At 44.2% G+C, this 23,655-nt stretch overlaps 1 protein-coding gene across 1 annotated transcript; it reads right to left on the bottom strand.

Moving 5' to 3' along the window:
* Positions 1–1,908: 1,908 nt before the first annotated feature.
* Positions 1,909–22,288, bottom strand: brsk1b (BR serine/threonine kinase 1b; the record flags this gene model as incomplete). Its single annotated transcript, XM_079178179.1, has 20 exons — positions 1,909–2,120; positions 2,227–2,316; positions 3,236–3,344; positions 4,256–4,357; positions 4,482–4,605; positions 4,916–4,964; positions 5,317–5,593; positions 7,792–7,852; positions 8,049–8,199; positions 8,364–8,461; positions 10,556–10,720; positions 11,453–11,484; positions 14,105–14,251; positions 15,114–15,182; positions 15,299–15,332; positions 16,247–16,363; positions 17,850–17,990; positions 18,237–18,322; positions 21,741–21,835; positions 22,201–22,288. 20 exons carry the CDS (start codon positions 22,286–22,288, stop codon positions 1,909–1,911), a joined length of 2,247 nt encoding a protein of 748 aa, XP_079034305.1.
* Between the last annotated feature and the right edge of the window lie 1,367 nt (positions 22,289–23,655).

Raw genomic sequence — 23,655 nt, 5'->3', positions numbered from 1 at the left:
AATAAAAAAGGAACGTTGCTTTTCAGTTTTTTTCTCAGGGAAAACTGTTTTTCATCTTGAAAGTGACATTTCCCTGTCCTAACCCATCTCCTGCTTTTTTCCATTCATGAAAAAACTAAAAATAAATCACACTTTCAACAAATACAAATGAATATAAATAAATAAATAAATACATTTTCAATAAATATATGAAAAAAATATGTTTACACTCTTGGAATCATTTCAAAAGAGTTTTTGACATTCACATGGTTGGTGCCGCCCTCTACTTTGCTGGTGGCAAACACGAAAACATCTTCAACAACAACAACAACAATAAAAAGACACAGAGAAAGACAGGAGCAGAGTAGAAAAAAAAGAAGGTATGGAAAGACAAAAATAAAACAAGACAGATTTCATTCTTTAGGTGTGGCTTCCCCCCCCCCCCCCCCCCCCCCCCCCCCCCCCCCCACACTCCAGGCAGTATTTGCGCAGTGTTTTTATGACAACAGACACGCCAGAGTTCTTTTGTCTGTCTTGGAATCTACTTTTCCCACTTGTGAAAAAGCACATTTGTTCATCTCCGCCTGCCTCTCTCCTTTCAGAGAGGCAGACAGAAGCTTCAGTTTGGGGCTTAGGCGTCGCCCTGCGTCCTCCTGCATCCGTTGTCCAACGTAAAGGAACATAGGAAGGGCTTTTAGTTGCCTAATTGTGGGTCGAAAAAGCCTGGATGTCCTGTTTGACAGGCCTTTTCTACTCTAATTCCACTTTTCAATCACCTTCAATTACTGTAATTCCATGGACTTGAAGAGTGAAGAGTTTCACTGCCATCTCTGCGTTAGCTTAAGATGCTATTTTTTCTTTTTGTCCTTCCTCTGCTACCAAACGGATACCTGTTCCTAGCTCTCCTCTGTTTAGTCTCCATCTATCTACTCAGCTCCCCCGTCCTCCGGCGGGACTTTTCCCTCGCGAGACATTCTACCTGTGGTGTGACTAGTGTCCTCAAAATGGGGCTAAATCTAACTAGCTATCCACTATTCTCTCCTCCATTAAAGGCAACACGGTATCATAGCTTCATCAGTGTAATTCAGGAAATAATTTATGGGATTCATGCTTCTCAAAACGCTCGAGGAAAAAGCGGCTTTGTCTGTCTCGCGTCGGGCTAACGCCACGTAGACCGCGTCAGATCTTTTCTCTCCGTCATTTCCTTCATCTGCACTCAGGACGCCTTGATTGTTAAAGTGACGACATTAACAATCCAGCCTACATCAAGACTCCTTTGATGCTTTCTCGAAAGACGTCATCTTTTTGTTGCTTTGCTTTGAGAACACACGTTTGTCTTCGGTCAGAGAGAGCGAGGAGAAGAGGGGAGAGCGGGTTTTCCTGGTCGTGTGACCCAACATGTGTGGTCAGGTGGTGTTGAGGGTGATGATCCATGTGATGTGGGCTCTGTCATTGGCCGGTGTCTTCCTGCGCCATTTCAACTACCCGTTTTGAGTCCTGTGTTGCGTGATCGGTCGATGGGAAGGTCATGTGCTTTCTTGATTCGTTAAAACGGGCGGACAACGTCTTTCCCTGGCTGTGAGCTTTTTCCTGCATTTCTCCCGCCCCCCCCCTTTTCCGGGGTGAAGCTGCCCTTGAAGGCTGATTAGAGATCAGCTCAACCTGCCTCCACCACCCCCCACATGTACGCATTTCTGCAAAAAAATCTGTCATTTGCGGGGGGGGATATCTCCTTCGTATCCCCCCCCCGGATCAGCTTCAAGGTAGAACTTTCCCTGTCCTCCGTCCCGTCGCTTTGGAATAATGGTAGGAAGCAAGGCAGGAGGTAAGGAAATAGGGAAGGAAAGAATGTGGGAAGGGCTGAGGGAAGGAAGAGAAAAAAAAGGCCAGGCAGATGACCCTCGCCCTCTCTTCCACACGACATTCCTTTCAGGGATGGGACTGCGTCCCGTTGGACGACGAGAGGAGTCTGGTCTTGTCCTTACCCGAGCCCCGCCTCTGCAAGGTGCCACCGCTGCCGCCCCCAGCGTCCGCCGCGCGCTCCTTCTCTCCCCGCTCCCGCTCGGAACCGCTCTCGGAACGGCGGGAGTTCTGACGCGAAGGGGTGCTGGGCTGGCGGGAGAGCTGCCCGTTCTTCTCGTCTGAGGGGCCAGGGGTAAAACCGGGGGAGAGAGGACGTGAAACAAACAACTAAACTACTGGTACATGTGGTTTGTGTGCGTGTGTGTGTGTGTGTGTACTTCTTACCAGCCAGTGCCTGCACAGAAGGCTGATCGTGAGTACTCAGGAGCTGAGCCTGAATCGTTTCCACCACTCTCTTGAATCTGCGACTGGGACCTGGTTGGGAGAGCATTCTTTATTCACTTACTTTGAAGGTTTAGAACAGTGAACATTTATTTTAAATACAGAATATAGAAACTCAGCCTCAAGGATAACAATTTAAAATAAACACAGATGAGCGTGAATTTGAAGATCAGAGTCAATAATATAATGGCCTTAACACAATAGGGTCTTTTCTGTTTTTGTTTGCGTGAGATTCATTCACACGTCAATATATGTTTGTTGTTTACGCGGCTAAAAAAGCAATATCGTTTTGTTTGTCAGGGCGAGGTTGATCGTCAACCAATCGCACTGTGCGGAACGGACATATTAAAAAACGTATACTGCAGTGTACACCAACACGGAGGCGCCGTAGTCTGAACCAAGACGGCAAACTTTATTATTCCTTGCAACCTTTACCTTTACCTTTCACAATAAAAGCCCACAATAAAAGATGTGTAGTACACGGCGTGGCTGTTTACCAGAGGGAAGCTATGTGCAAATAGGAAACACAATAAAATAGCCTCCAGTAGCTTTAAGCTATACAAATATTTGACTTCCAGAGGATCCAGGTAGTGCGTCCTGCACGAATCCATCAAACCATTTATTGAAAAAGTGCTGCAACCGTCGCAAATTTGCATCGCTGCCGTTATGTTTTGATGCAAAAACATTTGCTGGTGTTGTTCTTTCTAAACCTCCAATAGCTGATTTCTTTGGCCACCTTGTGGGTAAGCTGCAAAACTCAACAAAGGCATGTGGTCACCGCCTTTCAGGGAATAACTGGTTTCTCACCGGAATAACCGGAAGTCGCGCCCATAACTGACCGCAAGGTAACATGGGACTAAGAAGAAGCTCGGGTCATAATTGCATGTCTTACACCTTTAGCTGTGTGTTGCTCCCCCTCTTATCTGTCTTCCACACAAACACACCGTCCTACCTGTTATTAGAGTGAAGGTGACGCTGTAGATGCCCATCTCTCGTCTTGCCTCCCTCTCCACTCGTTCCCTCTCTCGCTCCCTCTCCCCCTCGGAGAAAGCAATGTCCACCTACAGGGGAGAATGCGACCGTGAGTTCGTGATGCTCACACACAAAGACCAAAGACGGTTAAAGATTTCTTAATGTAAAGAAAACTTGGACAAAGTATTTCTTAACACCCCAGAAGTTATCTGAACTATGTCCATATTTTAGTTTCTGAGATACGCTCATTTCGAGTATCCTCCGATGCTTCATACCCCTTAAAATCTGTTCAACCTAACTTAAAAGGTTATGTAAGTCAATAAGCCATAATAATTGATGAAAGTACTATAATTGTAAATGGACATTGGTTTCCATCAAAGTTTCCTGAACAATTCTAAATGTAGAAACATGAACACACAATTCTCAACCAAATTAACATTATTTTAACTATGTAGTCATTTTTTAGTTTTTGAAATGTGCTCAGTTATATGAGCAGAGTACAAAGCCATTGATCGTTTTTATTTTGTATTTGTTTGTGTGTTTCTCTCAGTGTCCCTGGGTGGGTTTTGTACAATAAATGAAATGCTCTCAGTTGTGAGCTTAAGTAACTTCAAAGCAGAACACAAAAAACATGCGATTACATGGATGTATATATATATATATATATATATATATATATATATATATAGCAGCTTTAACCAACATTTTAAATATTATTAAGCTTATATATAAGTTTAAGCTTATATATAAGCTTAATAATATTTAAAATGTTGGTTAAAGCTGCTTGAAAGCTTTAGATCGTGTGCCAGTAACAGATTGGTAAATCATTGAATCTTCATGCATATGATGCTTACATTGAAACACTCAAAGTCTTCACTGAGGTGTTGACTAGAATCTGATAAAAAACTTCAGTGGGTTTGAATGCTGCATGGCCAGCACAACATGCATTTGTTAAAGATGGAGTTGGAAGATGTAAAAAATAAATAAAGAGTAATAATACTTGGAACTTGACAGGCTTCTGGAAGACAGAGGGGCCCCCGGAGGACTTGTACTCTGCCCGGAAACTGTTCTGAGACACCACGCTGTGGCTGAGGGATGGGATCTGGAGAGGCAAAAAGAAAAAGGGTGACACTCAATATTTAGTCTCTGCCTTTAATGCCGCAAATTGTACTACACAGTGAATGCCGGAGGTTGTCGAGGCCTATTGAAGCTCGAGCCGTACTCACTGAGAGAAAAGCGTGGACGATGTCAGCCTTGATGGAGCTGAGCGGCTTGTCTTGAATCATCACGAAGATCTGCTCCTCTTTCTCCAGGCTGATGAAGTTACCGAACCAGGACTTCTTCGCCAGTCTGCAAATGAACAAGTGTTGCGACATGTGACCGATTCCTTCCAATGACACGATTCATCTGGGTTGGATGTGGTATTTTTAACTGGCCCATAATGACTGACATAGTGTTCAGTCAAGGAATTGACTGTTTAAATAATTCTGGTTATACAGAAAAACCAGAGCAGAGACGGGAGTTCGCTGACAAACAAATCTCTGCTCTGGAGCTTGAAAGCATTGAAGCTCTAAACGCTACGTAATGGACCTCGTGGTGAGATTGTTTTGTCAACCTACAAACCGTTGTGATATTGTAACAGAGACTCGTGTGGACTTACTCTGGACTGGACTCGGGAGTCAAACTGGACATGTCCTCTGACGTGGGGACTAAAAAAAGGAAAACAGAGAGAGAGAGAGCGAGGACGACAGAAGCAAAAGGCCAGTGAATCTTTATGACAGGGCATAATCTAATTGCCCTAATTAGAGATTATCACACAGACATTAATCAACACAGCCGCAGGCTACAGGCTGGGGCACGTGGCCGTTTCTCGGTAATAATAGATTCTATCTTGGATGCGAGTAGATTAACTCTGATTGTTTAAACTGTTAGCGCAGCATCAAGTTACTTCGTACTTCATTTAGAGAGCACTACTTTTTTGGATTTTTTTTTTATCTCAAAGTGATGCGGATTCACCCCATCATCATCATCATCTTCCACTGATAGTTTGTTCAGACTCACCTTGCAGTTTGCGCCGATGGAAGCGCGGCGAGCCCAGGAGGTTGTTTTTGAACGAGTTGAGCCTCGTTCTCCAGTGGGCGGAGCTGGAGGCGGCCAGACCGCCGCTGCCGCCCGGGCTGGAGGGCGGCGTCAGCGACAGCGAGGCCCCACCGGCCCCGTCCGCCCTGGAAGAAGAGGACGAGGAGGAGGAGGAGGGAGGGGTGGTGGAGGAAGGGTGGTGGATTTGGTGCACGGGCGTGCCCAGCGGTGTGGGCAGCGGCGAGCCCTGCGGCGTGACCTGCGACACAGGGGGAGGGGCGGCAGAGGAGTTAGAGGGCGAGTGGACGTTCTTGGACTTGAAGACGGATGGAGAGGGGAAGTTGAAGAAGCGTGGGATGGGGGAGAGGAGTGGAGAGGGGGACGGGGAAGGGGAGCGTGGGGTCTGGAGGGGGAGGGACTTCATGGAGTGGAGTGGGGGCCGGTCGGCCTGGCCCTTTGAGGGCAGGGTCTGTGTTTTGGGGTCGGGTGGTGGGCGGGTAGGCCGAGACGTGGTGGCGCTTCCTGGTTTGGGGTCTTTGGAGGAGGAAGCGGAGGCGACTTCTGATTGGCTGAAAGTGAAGACCGGGCTCTGATGGGCAGACAGAGAGAGAGAGAGAGAGAGAGAGATGGGGAGAAGGAGGGATGAGAGAAAGCAATGGTCATGAATTATGGTTCATGGAAACGATTCTTCAACAAGCCTCGATCAGATGGAAGAAGGATTTGGGGGATCTCTGTTCTTGGGTACAGCTACGTATGTGTTTGGTCCAGACATTTGCATGAGGCGGCATGGCGTGTCGATGAAATGGGAATGTGAATGACTGAGAAAGTGATGGAGTGTGATGGAAAAGGCTGCCATAGCTTAGCAGCCACAGTCTGAGTCGAGAGTTAGCAGAGAAAACAAAACAAGCGTCACAGGAAATTTGGTTTGGTGTTGCTGATGGCCGAAACTGATATCTTTAAATTGGAGCCGCTGATAATACATATATGTTCAATATATACTGCGAGTTCAAAAGGAAAAGTCTGGAAAGACAGATACAGAACAGCTTTAGTACACAACACACAGCACATTACAAAGAAAAGACCAAACTCAACCCCAAGCCCACTGGTCCCTAACAGAGCTGGATAGGTTCCGTTTTCAAGGTTCAGTATTTTCGTAACAAAACAACTGGACAATTTAGTTTTTATCACATATGACTCAAACGGTAGGAAAATGTTGCATTTTATTCTGTACTATTTTCAGCTGCGGATGAATGCACATTTGATATGCTTTGACCTATTTTCTGTTCCAGCAGCAGGATGATGTGTGTGGGATTGATTTAAAATACACCACAGTGCCCATGTTCACGGCAATAAAGGAACGTGTCACCCAGTGCAACAGTGTGACTCACCGGTGCGTTTATTAATAGTTCTTAGACAACAATTGAGCGCTATGGCGCAGAGGATCAAGATATATCAGGTTTCGGATACACAGAAAATACTGTATTGATAAATGTTGGGTTTTTTTCATGGGATTTGTTGACAATTACAAAATATGATCACATTTATACCTTCAAATGTGACAGGGAAAGTCTGTATTAACTATAATACCAGCTTCAGTCTTTACTGTATGCTCAGACCATATAGGAGTAGAACGGACATTGAACTGTTTTCCGTGCTCATTTGACTAGAACAGAAGACAATGGCTACTGTTGTTAGTTGTCATGGTGACATAACTTATGTCAGTAAATGAGAGGTGCTGATCGGGCAATTTTATAACCTTTGGACAGAGCGAGGCTGGGGCTAGCGGTTTCCCCCTGTTTCCTGTCTTTGTGCTAAGCTAAGCTAACCAACTGCTGCTGGTAACTTCATTTTTACTGTACCGACATCATCTAACTTTTGGCAAATAAAAAAAAAGGAATAAGCCCACTTGCCAAAATGTCAAACTGTTCCTTTAACTGCTTGTAAACAAACTAGTAATATCAATGATATGCAAATGATTATATAAACATACTGAGTTCCCTTTGCTCATTAGAATGTGTGAAACTGAACTCAAAGAGATCACCGTATATGTAGAAATGCTTGCCAGACCAAAATTAGACAAACTGCGCACATTAATGCAGCTTTCAGTGCCAATCCCCCACTCTCGTGAGTGTAATCATTTAGTCAGATTATGTGATGTAAAGTACAGAACGGAACATTTCACAGACCTGGCCAGGATCGTTATAGGCATGGGGGAGATTAAAATGGGAGAATCTATTTGGGAGACTCACCCATGTAGCTGTGTGACACAAGCATGGTTGATTAAAGTGTAAACTCGTAGGTTAAAAAACTTTGAATTTGCCTTTTGAGTGTAAAAAAACTCAAAATAGTTGAACTCTGTGTCTCCAGACAGCAGGTCAGACCCTGTTTTAAGGCAGCTAGGTCAGAGGCAATGAAAAGGTCTATAACACGGTTAATAGAGTGGAGAGAAGTTCTTACCCTGGGACTGCTGAGAGGACTGGAGGACAGACCTGTGGACGCTCCACTGACTGAACGAGACCTTTTGAAGACAGAAACAAACAAGTCATCGAGGTGAATGGGACTTTTAGGTGCAACAATGACCAAATATTCTGTTGTGTATAATTCTCCTCTGCTCTATGGTTGAGCTTGTTACTGAGCTTATTATATTAACTTGGCTGTCAACAATTTCCATCAGTTAAAAAATAATCTCATGTTACGTCAGTCCTGGTTCTGACCTCTGGCTGTGTGCATTAGTGTCCAGGGCCCTGCGAGGCGGGGTGGGAGACCCCCCCTCTGTGACACTGAGGACCTCCAGGCTCTTCCTCTCTGGACGACAGCGACCATGACGCGTCAGCATGGGGGAGTCCACTCGCTTCCTGGGGGGATCTTGGAGGTCAAAAATATTAGGGAAAAAAAGTAAAAATCTGAATTTTATCTTTTAAAAGAATCGACTGAATTTTCAATGATAAAAGCACAGTTCAGAGGAGAAGTGACATTAGATTTCACAATCAAGCTTTTGTCTGAAGAGGTTATGCAGCACGTGTTCTCACCGAGGTCATTTCTGGGTGGCAGATCCTCATCTTCACAGCTGGGGTATCGCTCCTTCCTGTCCAACAGGAGGTAGTAGATCATCTTCTCCTGGTTCTCCCTGCAGAACAAGACGCAGGGCGACGGAGAAACCGAAGGTCAGAAAGAGACGAGACACTGAAAGCTTTTTACCGACGGAATCGGAAAACAAAAGAAAGACAAGAGGCTTGTCAGTGTCACATGTGAATAAATAATGGCAACAAAAACAACTTGTAAATGGGATGGTCCGGACAGGTCATATCGTAAACAGAAATCTGCATATGAATGCAGAATCGCTAAGCGTTGTGGTTTCCGTTTGTATTCCGAGTTGTATTGACTAAAAACATTTAGTAGATAAACAGTCCATGTGGAGAGAAAAAGAGGTGGAAATGCAATCTCGGAACCCATCGGCTGTCATCTGATGATGATTCAGGTTTTTATAAGCTTGGAAATGTATCATTAAATGAGTGTAAACCGGCTACTTGTGAAACAAAACCAGTCGTAGACGTCGTCTCTCAACTCCAAATCTATTCTCGCGTCTCAAGTTGCTAATCGCACTGTAAACCATGACAGGTGCACGGAGGAGGAAGCCTTGGCCCGGATATCCGTTACCTCGATTCTTTTATTTTATACATTGTTTCCTTATCCCCGTCTCCTCTAAATATTGGCTGTTGAACGCATTGGCTGAATCATCGTTAGGCCGATAGTTGATGGGTTCAGCGATTGTATCGTAAGCAGTATTTGATTAATTGTTTCTAGATAGAGTTAACGTGACACACTAAAGCTAGACATTGTTTCAAGTGAATCAAAGTTGCAGCTTGAGTTGAAAAGTCAGCTCAGTTTGACGTTTTTGTTTTGCTTTTTGAGCTAGCTATTTAGCCCACAAGCTAATTAAGCAAAATATCTGTTGCTAATGTTAACGACAACAAACCCTAAACACCTACCTGTTAGCAATCAGTTAATTATTTACACATCCAGTAAACACGGAAAAAACATTAGAATTGATTTGGTTTGGAGTGTTTCTGGAAAATGTTAGTCAAACACTACTTTTAGCTAGGATTTTTAGTTTCCACTAATTCTTACAATCATTGTTTGGCTCCATATCTGCTAAAGGCTCCACTATGTTCACCAGCTAGTTGCTAAATTTGCCTGTCGGCTGGTCAGGCAGTATACAGCGGGTTTATCACAGTTGTTTCACTGACAACAGCTGCCTACTGTGGCTGGTAACGGTTACGATGAGAGCTGTGAGACTCAGTCAAAACAGTGAAGTTGCCGGCCGGAAAAACAAAACAATGAGCTTAAAGATGCTAAAACGCTTCTGCTTCTGCTGTTGTGGGTAGTGAGAGAGCTCGTCAGTGAAGGGGGACACAACGGATGGGTGGACACAGAGATAAGAGAGCCCTTGTTGATATTGTTGCTCTTGTTCCTGCCATGCCAGGCCGATTAATGATTTAACTAATTCACAGGCCACAAAAGGACAAAAAAAGACAATGAGCGAAAGAGACGGAGAGAGAAAGAGACATTGTGAGAGAGAAATTAAAGTAACTACACACACAATTATGCATTTTATTTTTAGCATGCATGCAAGCCAACACGTTCTCAATCCCAACTCGTCAAATATACGGCAGCGTGGTCAGTGGTCAAACTACTACGTAGCTAAGGCTACCTTACGTATGCAACGTAGTAACGTTACATAACTTTTAACAAACCAAGGTTGACTTTTGGTTTCCCACGGGACACAAACAGCAGTTTCCTGGGTGAAATTCATGTGTTTGTGGACCCAACCATCCACCCAGACCTTCTCCCTTTGCAGACGATATTGCTCTGTATACTTCGTAACCTCACTTTGTTCTTTACTCCGCGACCATAACTACGGTCACATAGAGGGTCATAGTCTGATGCCGACTTGACATGTTTGTTCTACTCGTCTAATGATTGCCTAGGGATCAACCGGTGCAGTGGAGACACAGGTTTACATTTTAAATTCTTCTTTCATTCTTTCAATCTATTTATATAAAATATTAATATACTCTGTAGTGGATAATAAAGCAGATTTATCAAGCTATCTGATCAATGTTCTGTCATAAATTCCAACAGATATTTCTCAACACTGGTGCACAATGATGTATTGCCATCCATTCAAAGTGGAAATGTTTGATGGGTTATATTTACTCACTCCTCACTTGTAAGGTCCTGTGTGAGTTTGACCCGGTCTCTGAAGCACCCTAAGGAGTACATGCTTTCCAGGACATCAGGGTCCAGGTCTGTTAAGGACAGGATCCTCTTCACACACACACGGCGGGGCGCCGGCTGCTCTGGGCAAGGCTCATTACGGCCCGCCCTGAAGGGGAAAGAAATCAGGGTATGTAGTTGCGTGCAATTGAAAAACGTTAGAAACATCTCAAAGTTTACCGCAAGCACTGATAGACAACGAGGGAGAACTCTTCACAGTCAGATATTATGGTGATGATTTGGGCCGCGGAGCAGTACGTTACACTGCTTCCTGCATTTTTCTTCCCACACTTTTATGATCTCAGGTTCATTAGAATATTTCACACATTTTCTTGGGGAAGATTCTCATGTTCAACACGGCCAAAACAGCTGAGTCACTGTAGTACAAATATATTGGTATAAGCATTAGCTTTTAAAAACCCACTACTACCCACAGAAGTTATTTCAAAAAGCAATGTAAGTCACATCATGGATTAAGCCAGGACTATATTTATATTACGACATACTGTATATATATAAAACTTTATTTTTTAGCTTTTAGTGATTACAGTGAAAAATCAAATGCTAGTATGCCTGGTGTCGACTGACAATGTAAAACAGACGTCTGAGCAGCACACTGTATGTACAGTATGGTATGAGGTATGTTGCGTGTTAGAATATTGGCTGACCCACAATAAGCAGAGGCCGATAGTTAAAGTGAAGGTGTGAGAAATTACAGATGTGGCCAGCGGAGCCAAGTGCCGCGATGCTACTTTAATACCAACGATAGTGGCTTTAGTGAAGAAGGGAACAGGGAAAATGCAGAGGAAGCAACAGGTAAGAAAGTGAACGTGGTACTTACTGGTACCAGGGGTGTTTCTGTATTGCTTCTAGCTGTAATATTTAAAAAAAAGAAGACAATATTACAGCATTGATCAAAACATAGTTTCCGATTTTGTCTAACTGAACACTGGGATCTGTGTTTAAAAAATAAAATAAGAACCTGATTAAACCAGTCTAAATCACTTTGGTCCAGACTGAAATATCTAAAAAAAAATATTGAATGAATTGATGAAATTTGGTGCAGATAGTCATACCAATTGTAATAACTTAACTTTTTAATCAGATCATCATCAGGTACAAAGTTAATTTGACCAAATACCTGCAAAAGCCTCACGGTGAACATGATAAACATCACACTTGCTCATCAGTATGCATGTTAGCATACTGATGTTAGCATTAAGATCAGGTACAGCCTCGAGCCGCTAGCATGGCCGTAGACTCTCTTATCTGCATTTATGAGCCCAGGAAAAGTATCCCTGCAGTCCAGTCCTGCTCAGAGTAACACAGGAATGAGTCCTAAAACGCGAAAATGAAAAAGCATTTTTTGCAAAAACAACACAAGCTTTAGAGATTTTAACGTTTTGTTCTAAGACATTAAATAATAATGCAATAATCCAAAACCCAAAGGAAAAAATTCCACTGGCTTTTTTCCTTTCGAGGGAACCAGGGTGATGCAAAAATACGTCACCCCTGCATACAGTGGTAGCCATCGCATCAATACTCTACAGTATCTCTTAGGGTTGGTGTAATGGAGCAGCTGCAGTTCTGCAAGCACGTAAACAGTGGGCCCGCTGTGAACACTGTATGCCGAGAGGAAACCAGCAAGCAGCTGTATGCAGCCAGAGCTTTGCATTTGTTAACGTGCTCATAAAGTACTGTATGCGGCACAGAGGAGACACTTCCCGTTTCCTAACTGATATGAATATGTTGAAAAAAGCAACAAAAAAAAGATGTGTGGGATCCGAATGTTCAGCTTGCTAGCGACAGATATACTTTTCAGCTGGATTGAAATCTGTCTCCCTGTGTGTTGGGTGGTTTCCATGGAGGCAACCAGCAGACAGACAGAGAGAGAGAGACAGTCTGACCTGGTTTCAGGCTCCATTAATCAACAGCTCGTCAGACGAAGCCACAGCTTTGATTAAATCTGCTCTGTTGTAGCTGAAAGACTAAATGACCAGGCTTCCTCTCTGTCAGCAGTCTCTACAAACCACATTATCACAGTAGTCTCCACCTCTCGGGCCTCGAAAGCGTGGATTCCTCTCCACTCTTTCTAAAGCTGAGCGCGGTGGAATTTCTTCCAGCTGTCCATTCACTCGCTCATTCATTTATTCACTCGCCCTCTCCCCTCTCTCTGCCTCTGGCCTGCCGGTCTCCTTTTCAAGCCTTGCTTTCAGGAAGGGAAAGCTGGTATTTGGGTGAAAAGGAAGAGAGGTCCTCGCCCCCTTTCACCCTCAGCGCCTCCAGCCTTCTCTACAGCCACTTGATCCATCCAATCAATCGCATTGTGCACACATGCATATATTCATGCCTCTCTTCCTCCCTACACCTCAGTTTCCATGAGTCTCATCTCCAAATGAACTGCTAACTTGCCTTTGAAGACAGAAATAAAAAACCCTGTCGTGTCATGGCTGACTCCACTCGTGCCTTTAAGCAATACCCAAGGCCTATTCCTCTGCTCTTTTCTTTTCCACCTTCCTCATCTCCTTCCTCTTCCCTCTGTAAGGTCCGGTGTCAGCGTTGATTTCTGTCACATCTCGAAGCGAGGCCTGGGGCCTTTTCTTTCCTTCCTCCCACCTGAATGTCTGGTTCATGCTTCGTGTGCTGTGGAAACTGCTGTGGTGCAAAGTGACTGTTTGCTCAGCCGTGCCTTCCTCAGTTACGGAACGCTCCTCCATTCATATGCAGTTCAGAGTGAGAACAGCGGCAGATTTAGCACTGAAAATGCTGATTCATTTCTTATCAACAATATGGCCTTTATTTCAAACAGAGGCAGTCAAAAGGGCTACTCAATCTTAGAACCAACGATTTTGCCATCTGAAGATTTGATAAGCTGTAGCTAGCTAGCTGATTAAGCTAACGGTTGAAAACACTGTCTACGGCTGACATTTTACTCTTCCAGACAGGGCTTAGTTTCTGCGTGATCCTCAGTTTTTGACTGCCTGTGCTGCCTGTGTTCCGGTAACTTTCTTTCTTTCTTTTATTGTTTATTTTTGCAGGGACAGCGCAGAGTGAAAACTAATTGCACAAGAGCTAGCTAGAAGCTAATTTGCATCTGTTGTCAATGGGCAGATGGACAAAAAACAACCACTTGACAATAAATGCACTACATGAAACAACACAATAGATAATATTTGCGCCAAGCCCCACAAGAAGAAGGCCAGGGTTTTTTAAGTACATTTTTGTAGAGGCCTACAACTTTGGGTTTCGTCTCGTGATGCCATTGGGCCCAGAAAGACTTTTTCCTTTGGACTTACATCGGAAGAAAGATGTCTTTGAATCAGCGGCAAATTTTTTTAGCTTAATCAACATCAGAGTACGTACACTTGAATGCCCCTTATGTTGTGTATATATATCTATATATATACTGCATACATAGATATATATACCATATATATATATACACATATACTTGTCCCTCCCTATATAAGCCCCATGGTCCCTCCCTGCTCACCGTGAGTCTCTTGTCAGGGTTGACTTCTATCATTCCTTTAAGCAAAGCTTGACAGTCAGGAGGTATAAAGTGGGGCATGTGGAACACCCCGCTCTTCACTTTCTCTAGAAGCTGCCGCAGGTTATCATGGTCAAAGGGCAAGGCACCCTGGGAAAGGGGACGGGAGAAGATACAGAAAGACGAGGAAATAGGATGAGAGAGATGCAAAGAGATGAAATAGTTTAGTGGCACCAAAACGTGTTACACTCAGCATAGTTAAAGGAATAGTTTAACAATTTGTTTAATAGATATATTGTAAAAAAAAATAGTTTTGCCAGTAAGCTTAGTTTAGCATAAAGTCTAAAAGCCTGTCTAGTTCTAAGGTAACAAAGTATGCATACCAGCACCTCTAAAGCTACATACTACTACATTTATGGATTAAACAAACAAGATATAACGTGTGAATGTAAGAGCTTCAGAGGTGCTGGTAGGCGGATTTTGTCACCTTTGTCGAACCATTCCTTAAAAGGCACCCTGCGGAGTGTTCTTGTAGAACAATACAGCTATGTCTTTGTGTTATGTTTCTCACAAAAAAAATCCATTATATGTATATGTAATGTTTTTTTTTTTTTAAATCCATCCGTGTCTATCTATTTCTGCCTTTTGCTGGCGCATTGCTGCATTTCTTGGCAGGTTACCGCCACCAACTGTCATGCAGGGGAAAAGTTGCGTCACCCACGTACTCTTGCATTCCACTACCTCGCTAGTCTGATGCACAAGATATAAACAAAATGGTGACCGGCTCATTCATCACAACATTGCTCCAGGCTGCCAATAGTTGTCAACATCTCCACAGGGTACCTTTAAGATTTGAGGCTGATACGCTGACAGAAGGCTTGAGAGAAGACTGTGTATGAGGTTCAATGGGATTCCTGTTCTTTGTGACTTAAATAGCGGGAATCAAAGGGCAGAGAGAAAATGCAACTCAATACTGGAAAGAAGAAAAAAAAGAATAAAAGGATCTTCTTACCACCAGAAGAGCAAAGAGGATGACTCCACAGCTCCAGACATCGGCTCTGCGACCGTCATACTTCTCTCCCTGAAACCAAAATGCAAAGACATGGAAGCATTAGACATACACACACAGACTCCCACACACACACACACACACACACACACACTAACACAATAACACCGAGATGGGAAGTAACTAACCCTTATGACCTCTGGGCAAGCATAATGTGGGGATCTGTGAAGAAAGAAGAGGCAATTATTAAATGATTTAACCAGATGCAACCATGCACACAGATAAAGGACGCAGGTGCTGATTTGATGAAAAAGCTCTTTTAGTCATTGATTAGACTGAATAGGTGAATCCAGGCGAAAAGCTACGCTCCCTTACTAATTGTATGTGTTGAATCCAAGTTGCTCCTGATGGGCAGGCAGTTTAAAAAACGCTTAAGCTTTTAACGAACAAAGTCATCAATTATGTAAAAAGACACAATAGAGCGCTGAGTGGATGCTCCTAATGTTCTGCACACTTTGTGTGTGTCACCGAATTTACATGATCATATTTGTAGTTAATTTACAACACCAGATGTTATTTAAATAGGCAGATGAACAAGTCGCACCCAGGCGGCAACCTCCGGGTCTGAAAAGTGAAGCCAATGGGGAAGAGCCTTAAAATTGCATTATTTCTGATGGCCATCAGGGGGCCTACTTCTCACTTGACCTATTACCTCAGTACATTTCGTATACATGAGTTTATGGTCTCAATCGCTAGTTTCATGTCTTCCTCAATACAGCATGATGTTCATTTAATAAATGATGGTCCCATTTAGAGTCTAATAGACCATAAAGCAGAGTACGCTTTAGGGCGGGGCTACTTTGTGATTGACAGGTTGCTGCCAAGGCTTTTGTTTTCAGTTCATGAAAGTTAATTTTAGCATTTTGGTCGCCGGAAAAATTCGGCATTTGGTTGTACTCCCTCTCTGCAAAAAAACAATATGGCGACGGACAAAATTCCAAACTCGAGGCTTCAAATCGGCAATCCACAAACCAATGGGTGACGTCACGGTGACTACGTCCACTTCATATGTACAGTCTTGGTCCCACATATCAATTCAAGCTAATTTTAGCCCATTGATCTAATCCAGTACTCACCCACAACTGGTTTCCAACAGGCTGTCCCCGACTTGTAGCGAGGCCATGCCGAAGTCTGCTATCCTGATGTTATTCTTCTCATCCAGGAGAAGATTCTCTGGCTTCAGGTCTCTGTGACTGGACACACACACAGACATGTTCAATGAAAGTCTTTTTCCAGACCATAAACCGCAGCTACAGCTAACCTTGTTTGTACGCTTGGTAGACTTTTACATGATATGTAAAAAATTATACCAAAGGGGATTGCCACTGTTTATTAAAGCTTAGTGATCTGCAGTGCAGTTCACTGCACAAGGACGCACGTGAATGCACATGTGGATGACGCAGTGCACAGCTCTGCTTGTTCGGATGTTTTGAAGTGTGAACGTATGAGCTACTTCTACATAGTCAGACAGGAGTACCAGCTGGGAAGCTAAGCAACATACTGCTGTGTACGGGGGCAGCAGCAAAGCGTATTTTAGCCACCTAAAGAAATCTATATCAGTTTAAGTGCTATATTTAGAATATGTTCACAGGTTTACCTTACAGTGAGGCAGCTCTTTTCCATGGGGAACTGAAGCCGTCATATACATCAAAGCTCTCGTAAAAAGCTACCAGACTCCATTGCAAGAACAGTAATTTCACCTCGTAGAACACGGAAGTTGCTGGTCTGAAGCTACCTCGAGCGGTTAGTTAGTTAGTTTGTGTCATTGTGTGACTTTGGGTGTTTTAAAGGGTTAGTTTGGATTCACCAAAGTCACAAAATAAAACAAACCAACCAACCGATCGAGGCAGCTGTGTAACAGCAACTCCTGTATTCTACAGGGTAAAATTATTGTTTTTTTTCAATGGAGTCTGGCGGCTTTGGACGAGAGCATATAACGGCTTAAGTTCCCTGTCGGAAACATAGACTGCATTGCCGTCTCACAGGAAGGTGAACTGGTGATAATATTCTAAACATAGCGTACACTTAAACTCATATTGATTCATGTTCAAATACATTTAGCTGCTGAGCCCATTCCACAGCAGCACATTGCTTTGCTTCCATTATTCCAGTCTGTTTCTCGAAACTGGGGGCGTGCCGACCGATATCTACCATACACTGACTACGGATGAGTACCTCATAAGACCCACTGGTGTCGGGTCACGTGACCACCTCATAAACACAAGAGTTGTGCTCCCAACTTGAGTTCTAATCCATAGCAGGCTGTGTGACCTGATCAAGAGGTCCAAGACTTTTGACTTGTGTTCACTATAGCCCAACATAAAAAATATATATATATGTGCATGTATATTTTTTGGCATTTACTGGACAGTTGATAGTGAAGAGGCAGACAGGAAACGAGGGACGAGGGTTAGATTCTAGGTAGGTTATGGACAGGCGTCGCAGAGGTAGCTGGTTGGGGTTAGGGTGAGGTTTGAGTTAAGTATCGTGGAAAACGACTGGCTGGGGTTAACAATACATTTTGTCTCATTTTAAGGTGAGGGGAAACACCAGTCGATGGGGGAACAGACTTTGACTCAACACCGACAAATATCAACGAAAAGGGTTGAGAGACAACACTGTAAATGATACAACAATGAAAGAAAGGGCAGGCCTTAAGGTCAGCAGCCTCTCACAGACCATATGGAGTGACTGTGGCAGAAGTCGAGGGCGGAGATGATTTGTCTGAAGAACTTCCTGGCCTCTTTGGGGGTCAGCCTGCCCTTCTTCACCAGGTAGTCGAATAACTCTCCGCCGGACACATGCTCCAAAACCAAGTACCGGGGGGGGGGGGGGAGGCGAGGACAGGGGAACATGTAAGACTTCATGCACACAAGCCATGGATGCTTCCTCCATACCTAGAAACTCAGACACCCACAACCCTCTATATCTCCCGTGTCATGCGGTTATTATTTTTCCCTTTCAGATTCAAGGTTGTTCCTTCTCTGGCGCAGATCCAGAGGGAAGATTAAAAAAAAAAGAAAGAAAGACAGTCAGCGGAAAGGAGAAAGATAAAGAGATACTCACAGGTATTTGTTATTCTCATAGACATCATGCAGCTTCAGAACGTGAGGGTGCTCTATTAGTTTAAGAATAGCTATTTCTCTCTCCACCTGGATGGACGCAGAGAAGAGGAGACGTGTGGAGAAAGGTTAAGAAAGAGGGAGGGAGGGAGGTTAAAAAAGAATGGAGATTGAAATGTCAGGAGGAAGAGGAGGGTATATATGATGGAAGGCAGAGAGAGAGAGAGAGAGAGAGAGAGGGAAGAAGCAAGTATAAAGGCAGAGAGGTCAAATGTGGAGCAGAGGGAGGCAGTATTAAATGTTAATATCAAATTGTTTAGTGTTCATTTATAGGCAGAAACAAGTTAGATTGAGTTGTAGACAGCTAGCAGAAAAAAGCAAATCATTATTTACACCGAGGAAGTGTGTTTTTAAAAGTTTGAAGAATAAATGGAAGAAAAAAAGGGAGGAACAAAGACTTGTTTTCACGTCAAAGCTTAAGTGCAGGCCTGTACTTTAAGCTAGCTCAGACCGATACCTCCTAATGACTTAGACTTAAAGCTGCACTAATCAATATTCTTTACATGAAACATTGACCAAATAATTCTCATCTACGGCACTGTAAAACTCACTGTAAACATCCTGCTCAGCACCAAACAGCCGGCAGACACAGTTAGTGACTAGCTGGTGAACACAGTGGAGCATTTAGCGGCTAAAGAGCCAGATATATATCCTCAGGAGATGGTGGAAACCAAAACTGAGCAAAAAGACAGTGAATATTAGACTCACACTATCCAGGCTGCATGAAAAATGCTCTCAAATGAACGCTAATGTTGCTCCGCGTCTGCTAGATGTGTAAAAAGGCAACCGTCTGCTAACGCTAAGCTAATTTTGCTGCTCACTCTTGCTCCTTGCAGTATCTGCAGACTTGTTTCTTTCCAACAAAGCTCTGCTAATTCAGTGATAAAGACATTTCATTTCCTATAAATTCTTCATGATAAAAGCCCCCCCCCCACACTACTTTGTTATTCAAGAGCTTTATTTTGAAGTGTACAGACTTGATAGTTAATATGTCCTGTCGTGATCGGATGACCAAAGTCGCATTAAGAAGACAAGCGTTACCACGGCCACAATGACCAAAATAACCCATAAACCTCCATGAGGTCATGTGAGTGTTGTATTCAGATGGACCTGAAAATATCCAAACCTATCCTTTAAAATGAATCAGTTATATTTCAAATGTTGCGTTGCAACTTTATCAGCTCAGTTTAGTACTAGCAGCTGTCTATAGCATGACATACTAAACATTCACACACGCATATCGGTTTGCTCTCCACATGGGGGGGTTGATTACTGGATGGTAAATTCATGGTAAAGTTGTTCTCATTGTGATCTAAGGACTCTGTAAGGTGTAAATGTTTTGATGAATCCCTTCATTTAAATCGATTTAAAGTCCATTGGTAGCTATTTGCCAATCCTTGATTAAAAAGACTGATTTGATTAAAAAGAAATGGATTGTGATGATCCGCTGTAATAGATAAATACATTTACTGGCCACTTTATTAGGTACCCCTTCACAGTCTAATGCAATCCAATACAACAGCCCGTCCATGAACAAGTGTTTTTTCAACAAATAATTGAATTAACACCTCTATAACAGCAAAAAAAACAACAACTTTATAGACATCGTAAAAGTCGGCTTCATGGCAGCACAGTTGTATTGGATTGCATCAGACGGCTGTGTGTTGGCAAGAATTTGGCGATGCGATCCATATCACGATACAGGGGTTACGATTCAATATATTGCGATATGTTGTGATACTGTAAGCAAGGTGATATATTCTAGTCATAAAGAACACACCGCCATATGCATTAAAATCTGAGTAAAAAGAAAAGTGTATTTATGTTATGTAATCAGAACAGTGAGAGCTGTATTTGCATTTATCACAGTCTGTAACAGCCAACATCATAGAACTGCTTTTCTGTGCAATCTGAGCCACCGTCTGTCACGGATCTCTGCACGTAAATGATTAAATTGACAGCGTTTTTGAGAATCGATACAGAATGACGAAACGTAACATCGCGATACTCAAGTGTGGGCTATATTTTTTTATAGCCACCCGTTAGACTGTGCCTAATAAAGTGGACGCCGAGTGTAAACGAGAGGATGAGAAGTGGGCAACGGCTCCCAGAGAAAAATGCTCACAGACTGTTGTCGTGCTGTAGCCTCAGAGCAGGAAGCTAAAAGACACATCTAGAGTGTCGACAGGAAAAGGCTACTTGTAGTTAAACATGCTTTAGCTGACCCAGTAATGCGGTTACTGGCAGTTAGCACCCCCGAGTAGACAGTGGGCAGCTTTCCAAAGCGATACAAGATGAGGGAGATACTATAAACCAGATGAATGGGGACCGGTGGCATTTCCAGGTGGATGGAGGTTTCGTCCAAATGAGATTTAATCACGCACTTGTCTCCTGCTTCTGTCATCTGGCTGACGAAAGAAACAAAAACACAAACATTTGTCTAGATTCTATTCAAATCAGGGGTTTTTTTAAGATTCTGGGATATGTGTATTTACAAGTTCATCCTTTTTTGAAAATGTTAGATTCAGTGTTTTCTGTATACAACCGTAGAATGGAACGTTGGTTCGTTTTAGCCAAAGACTCGGTAGCTGCAAACCACCATTCCTAGAGGCCGTACCAAGCGCTTTTAAAGATTTTGCACCCTCATCTTGTCTTGAGCTACAGAGACGTTTTCAACTAGATTATTTTATATGCGTGCAGGATTTTTAAAACAGGATTACAGATCAGTTGTGCTTGTCCTGACACTGAAAGACAATTCTTCTATTCTTTTGCTGCTGCGATGTGCTGATTTGTTTTAAGTCTGTGGCCTCGGTCATGTGGAACTTTTTTCTCTGTTTTCATGTTGCATTTTTCCCGGTTTTGCTTTTTTAAAATCTGTTATTTGTGTTTTTTAAGTGGGGAAACTTTTACGCCGCCACCTTGGCCAGGACGAACCCCCTTTTGCAAATGAGATTCAAAATCTCAACGGGATCATCCCGGCTAGATGAAGGTTACATAAAGGTCAAATAAAAATACCAAAACACACAAAGCCACAACGCAACTCTTTGCTTGGGCCCCAGGTTTTCCCAGGTGCAACCGTTTAAAAAAGAGAAACTAGTAGTCGGCCACATTAGAAACGCATTATGTGGAACAGCTTTGTTTCTTTTTTTGGACTTTTTTTCAGTTTTCAGCTGCAGTATGTAGCTTTCATCAGAGAAGCTTAATTAGCAGAATGGAATCTTCTCCATTGTTCGGTGCACAGAAGCAGTGTGCCCACACACTCGCCTGGCTCCACTTTGCAACACGCAGACAGGGCTTTTTCTTGACTAAAATAAAAAATACATTTGTGTTGCTATTTCCGCAGGCCGGAGAGAGCTGCAAGCCAGCTCCATCTGGAGCTTTGTGGCTATACTGAGGTGACAGTCATGGGGATGAGTGCGGGGGTCAGACACGAGCACAGCGTATATACCTTCATTAGGACCGATTCGGAGAGTTTCTCTCTGTTGACAATCTTGATGGCCACCTTCTGTCCTGTTATGCAGTGGACGCCCAACTTCACCAGCCCTGAGGGACACAAAGAGACATGGGGAGAGAGAGAGAGAGAGAGAGAGAGAGAGAGAGAGAGAGAGAGAGAGAGAGAGAGAGAGAGAGAGACTGTTTGATATCTCAAATCATCATGCAGTGTGAAAACAGGAAGGGAGGCATGTCATAAATAATTCAAAAAAGCTTTACTGACATTGTCACAAACATGGGCCAAACTCGGCTCACATAAAGACAGAATAGAATGTGCAAGCACTTAAAAAAAATACATCCTGTGATGAATTTCATTTTAGATCCTTTAAGAGGGTGAATAAAGCAGTGATTCTGAATGCTGGAATCAGCTGTTCGCCCTGCCACGAGAGGACCCCCGCCCCACCGCCCCACCTTACCTGTCTGTCCCTTCCCGAGGGTTTTCTCCAGCCGGTAGGGCCCCACGTACTGGTTGGACGGGCCCACCGTCAGCTCCTTGCTGCTCATCCTGAAATTCTATACACTCCCACTGCGAGGCGGATCAAGACGGCGGTGGCTCCTGTGCGTAACGCCGTAGCGCCGCACATCCCAGGGCGGCTCTGGAGGCGATGGGAGGACCGGTCGTGATTCTAACGCCGGGCCCTGCAGGCTACTCCCATGCACTTGTTTGTCATGCGGGCCAGCCGCTCCGGCGCCGGGGAGAGTCAGAGCCGGTCCCCGGTTTCCACAGTCTCAGCGCAGGCCTAGAATAAAGTATTACCCGGGCTGTTCTTCTTCGGTTTTGCGTCGCTTTCAGGGCGGCACGGAAAGCAGCATCATTCAGAGTAGAAAGAAGAAGAAGAAGAAGAACGATCAGAAGGACGCGTGAGGTTTTGACCGGTGATGATGGGAGGAGGTATAGTCCCACCGAGCCCACCCCCACCTTTTTGCTATAAATAACAGTAGTTTAAAGCTAATTGGTGTGTTAGCTTATGCAGCCGGCTAAAAGTGGAGCAGAAGAGAGAGGTCTCATTCGGGCTCTGCATTGGCCACAGATTGATTCCTGTAAGAGCAGGGTCTCAAATATCCCGACTCAGAATGCCCCTGATTGAATCCATTCTCTGATCGATATCAGGGACCCCCCCTCCACACACCCTCCTCCTCCTCCTCCGCCTCCTCGCTGCTGCTACCGTCCAAAAAATGTTTTCACCATCCTTCCCAGGCTCGTACATTCCCCTCCTCTCTCTTCTCTCTCTTTTCTCCCCTTCTCACGCCGGGCCTCTCTCTCTCTCGGTCAGGAGACTGCCTTTTTTCTCTCTCTCTCGCTCTCTCTCTCTCGTGCAGATGCCCGCGCGTCGTCCAGATAATAATCTATTATCACAACAGCATCAGCCAGAAGAATGGGTTTTCCAATATCCGGTGCACACTTTGGCTCACCCCTCCCCGGCCCTGCATCAGGAAATAGAGGAAGAGAGAGAGAGGGGAGGGGGGGAGAGCATTAAAAAAAGAAGAAGAAGAAGAAGAAGAAAAAAAAAAAGGCAAACAGCCGCGGGGGCCAGACCGGGCGAGACGGGACGTGGGGGGGAGAGAACAAGCGACCCTCGGTTTGGGACGGTCGCGGCGGAGAGGAGAGGTGCGCTCGGTGTGCCGACGTCAAGATCAGCGCTCGGCCCGGTGATTAATCCTGCTTCTAGAAACAACAAGCATCCTCAGCTGGCCTGGTGGTGGTAGCAGACTCCCCTCCCTCCCTCTTCCTTCCTTCCTCCCTCCTTTTCTCTCTCTCTCTCTCTCTCTCTCTCTGTCTCCCTTGTCTCTCTCCCCTGGCCGGCTGTGCTCATGATATCACCGCATCTCCTCCCGCAGCCCGGCGCTTTGGCTGTTGCCTCCCGCACAAA

Source organism: Pholis gunnellus (assembly GCF_910591455.1).
Source record: "Pholis gunnellus genome assembly, chromosome: 17".
NCBI classification, from domain to species: domain Eukaryota; kingdom Metazoa; phylum Chordata; class Actinopteri; order Perciformes; family Pholidae; genus Pholis; species Pholis gunnellus.
The sequence above is the reverse complement of the archived record's forward strand: the minus strand, read 5'-3'. Positions and strand labels throughout refer to the sequence as shown.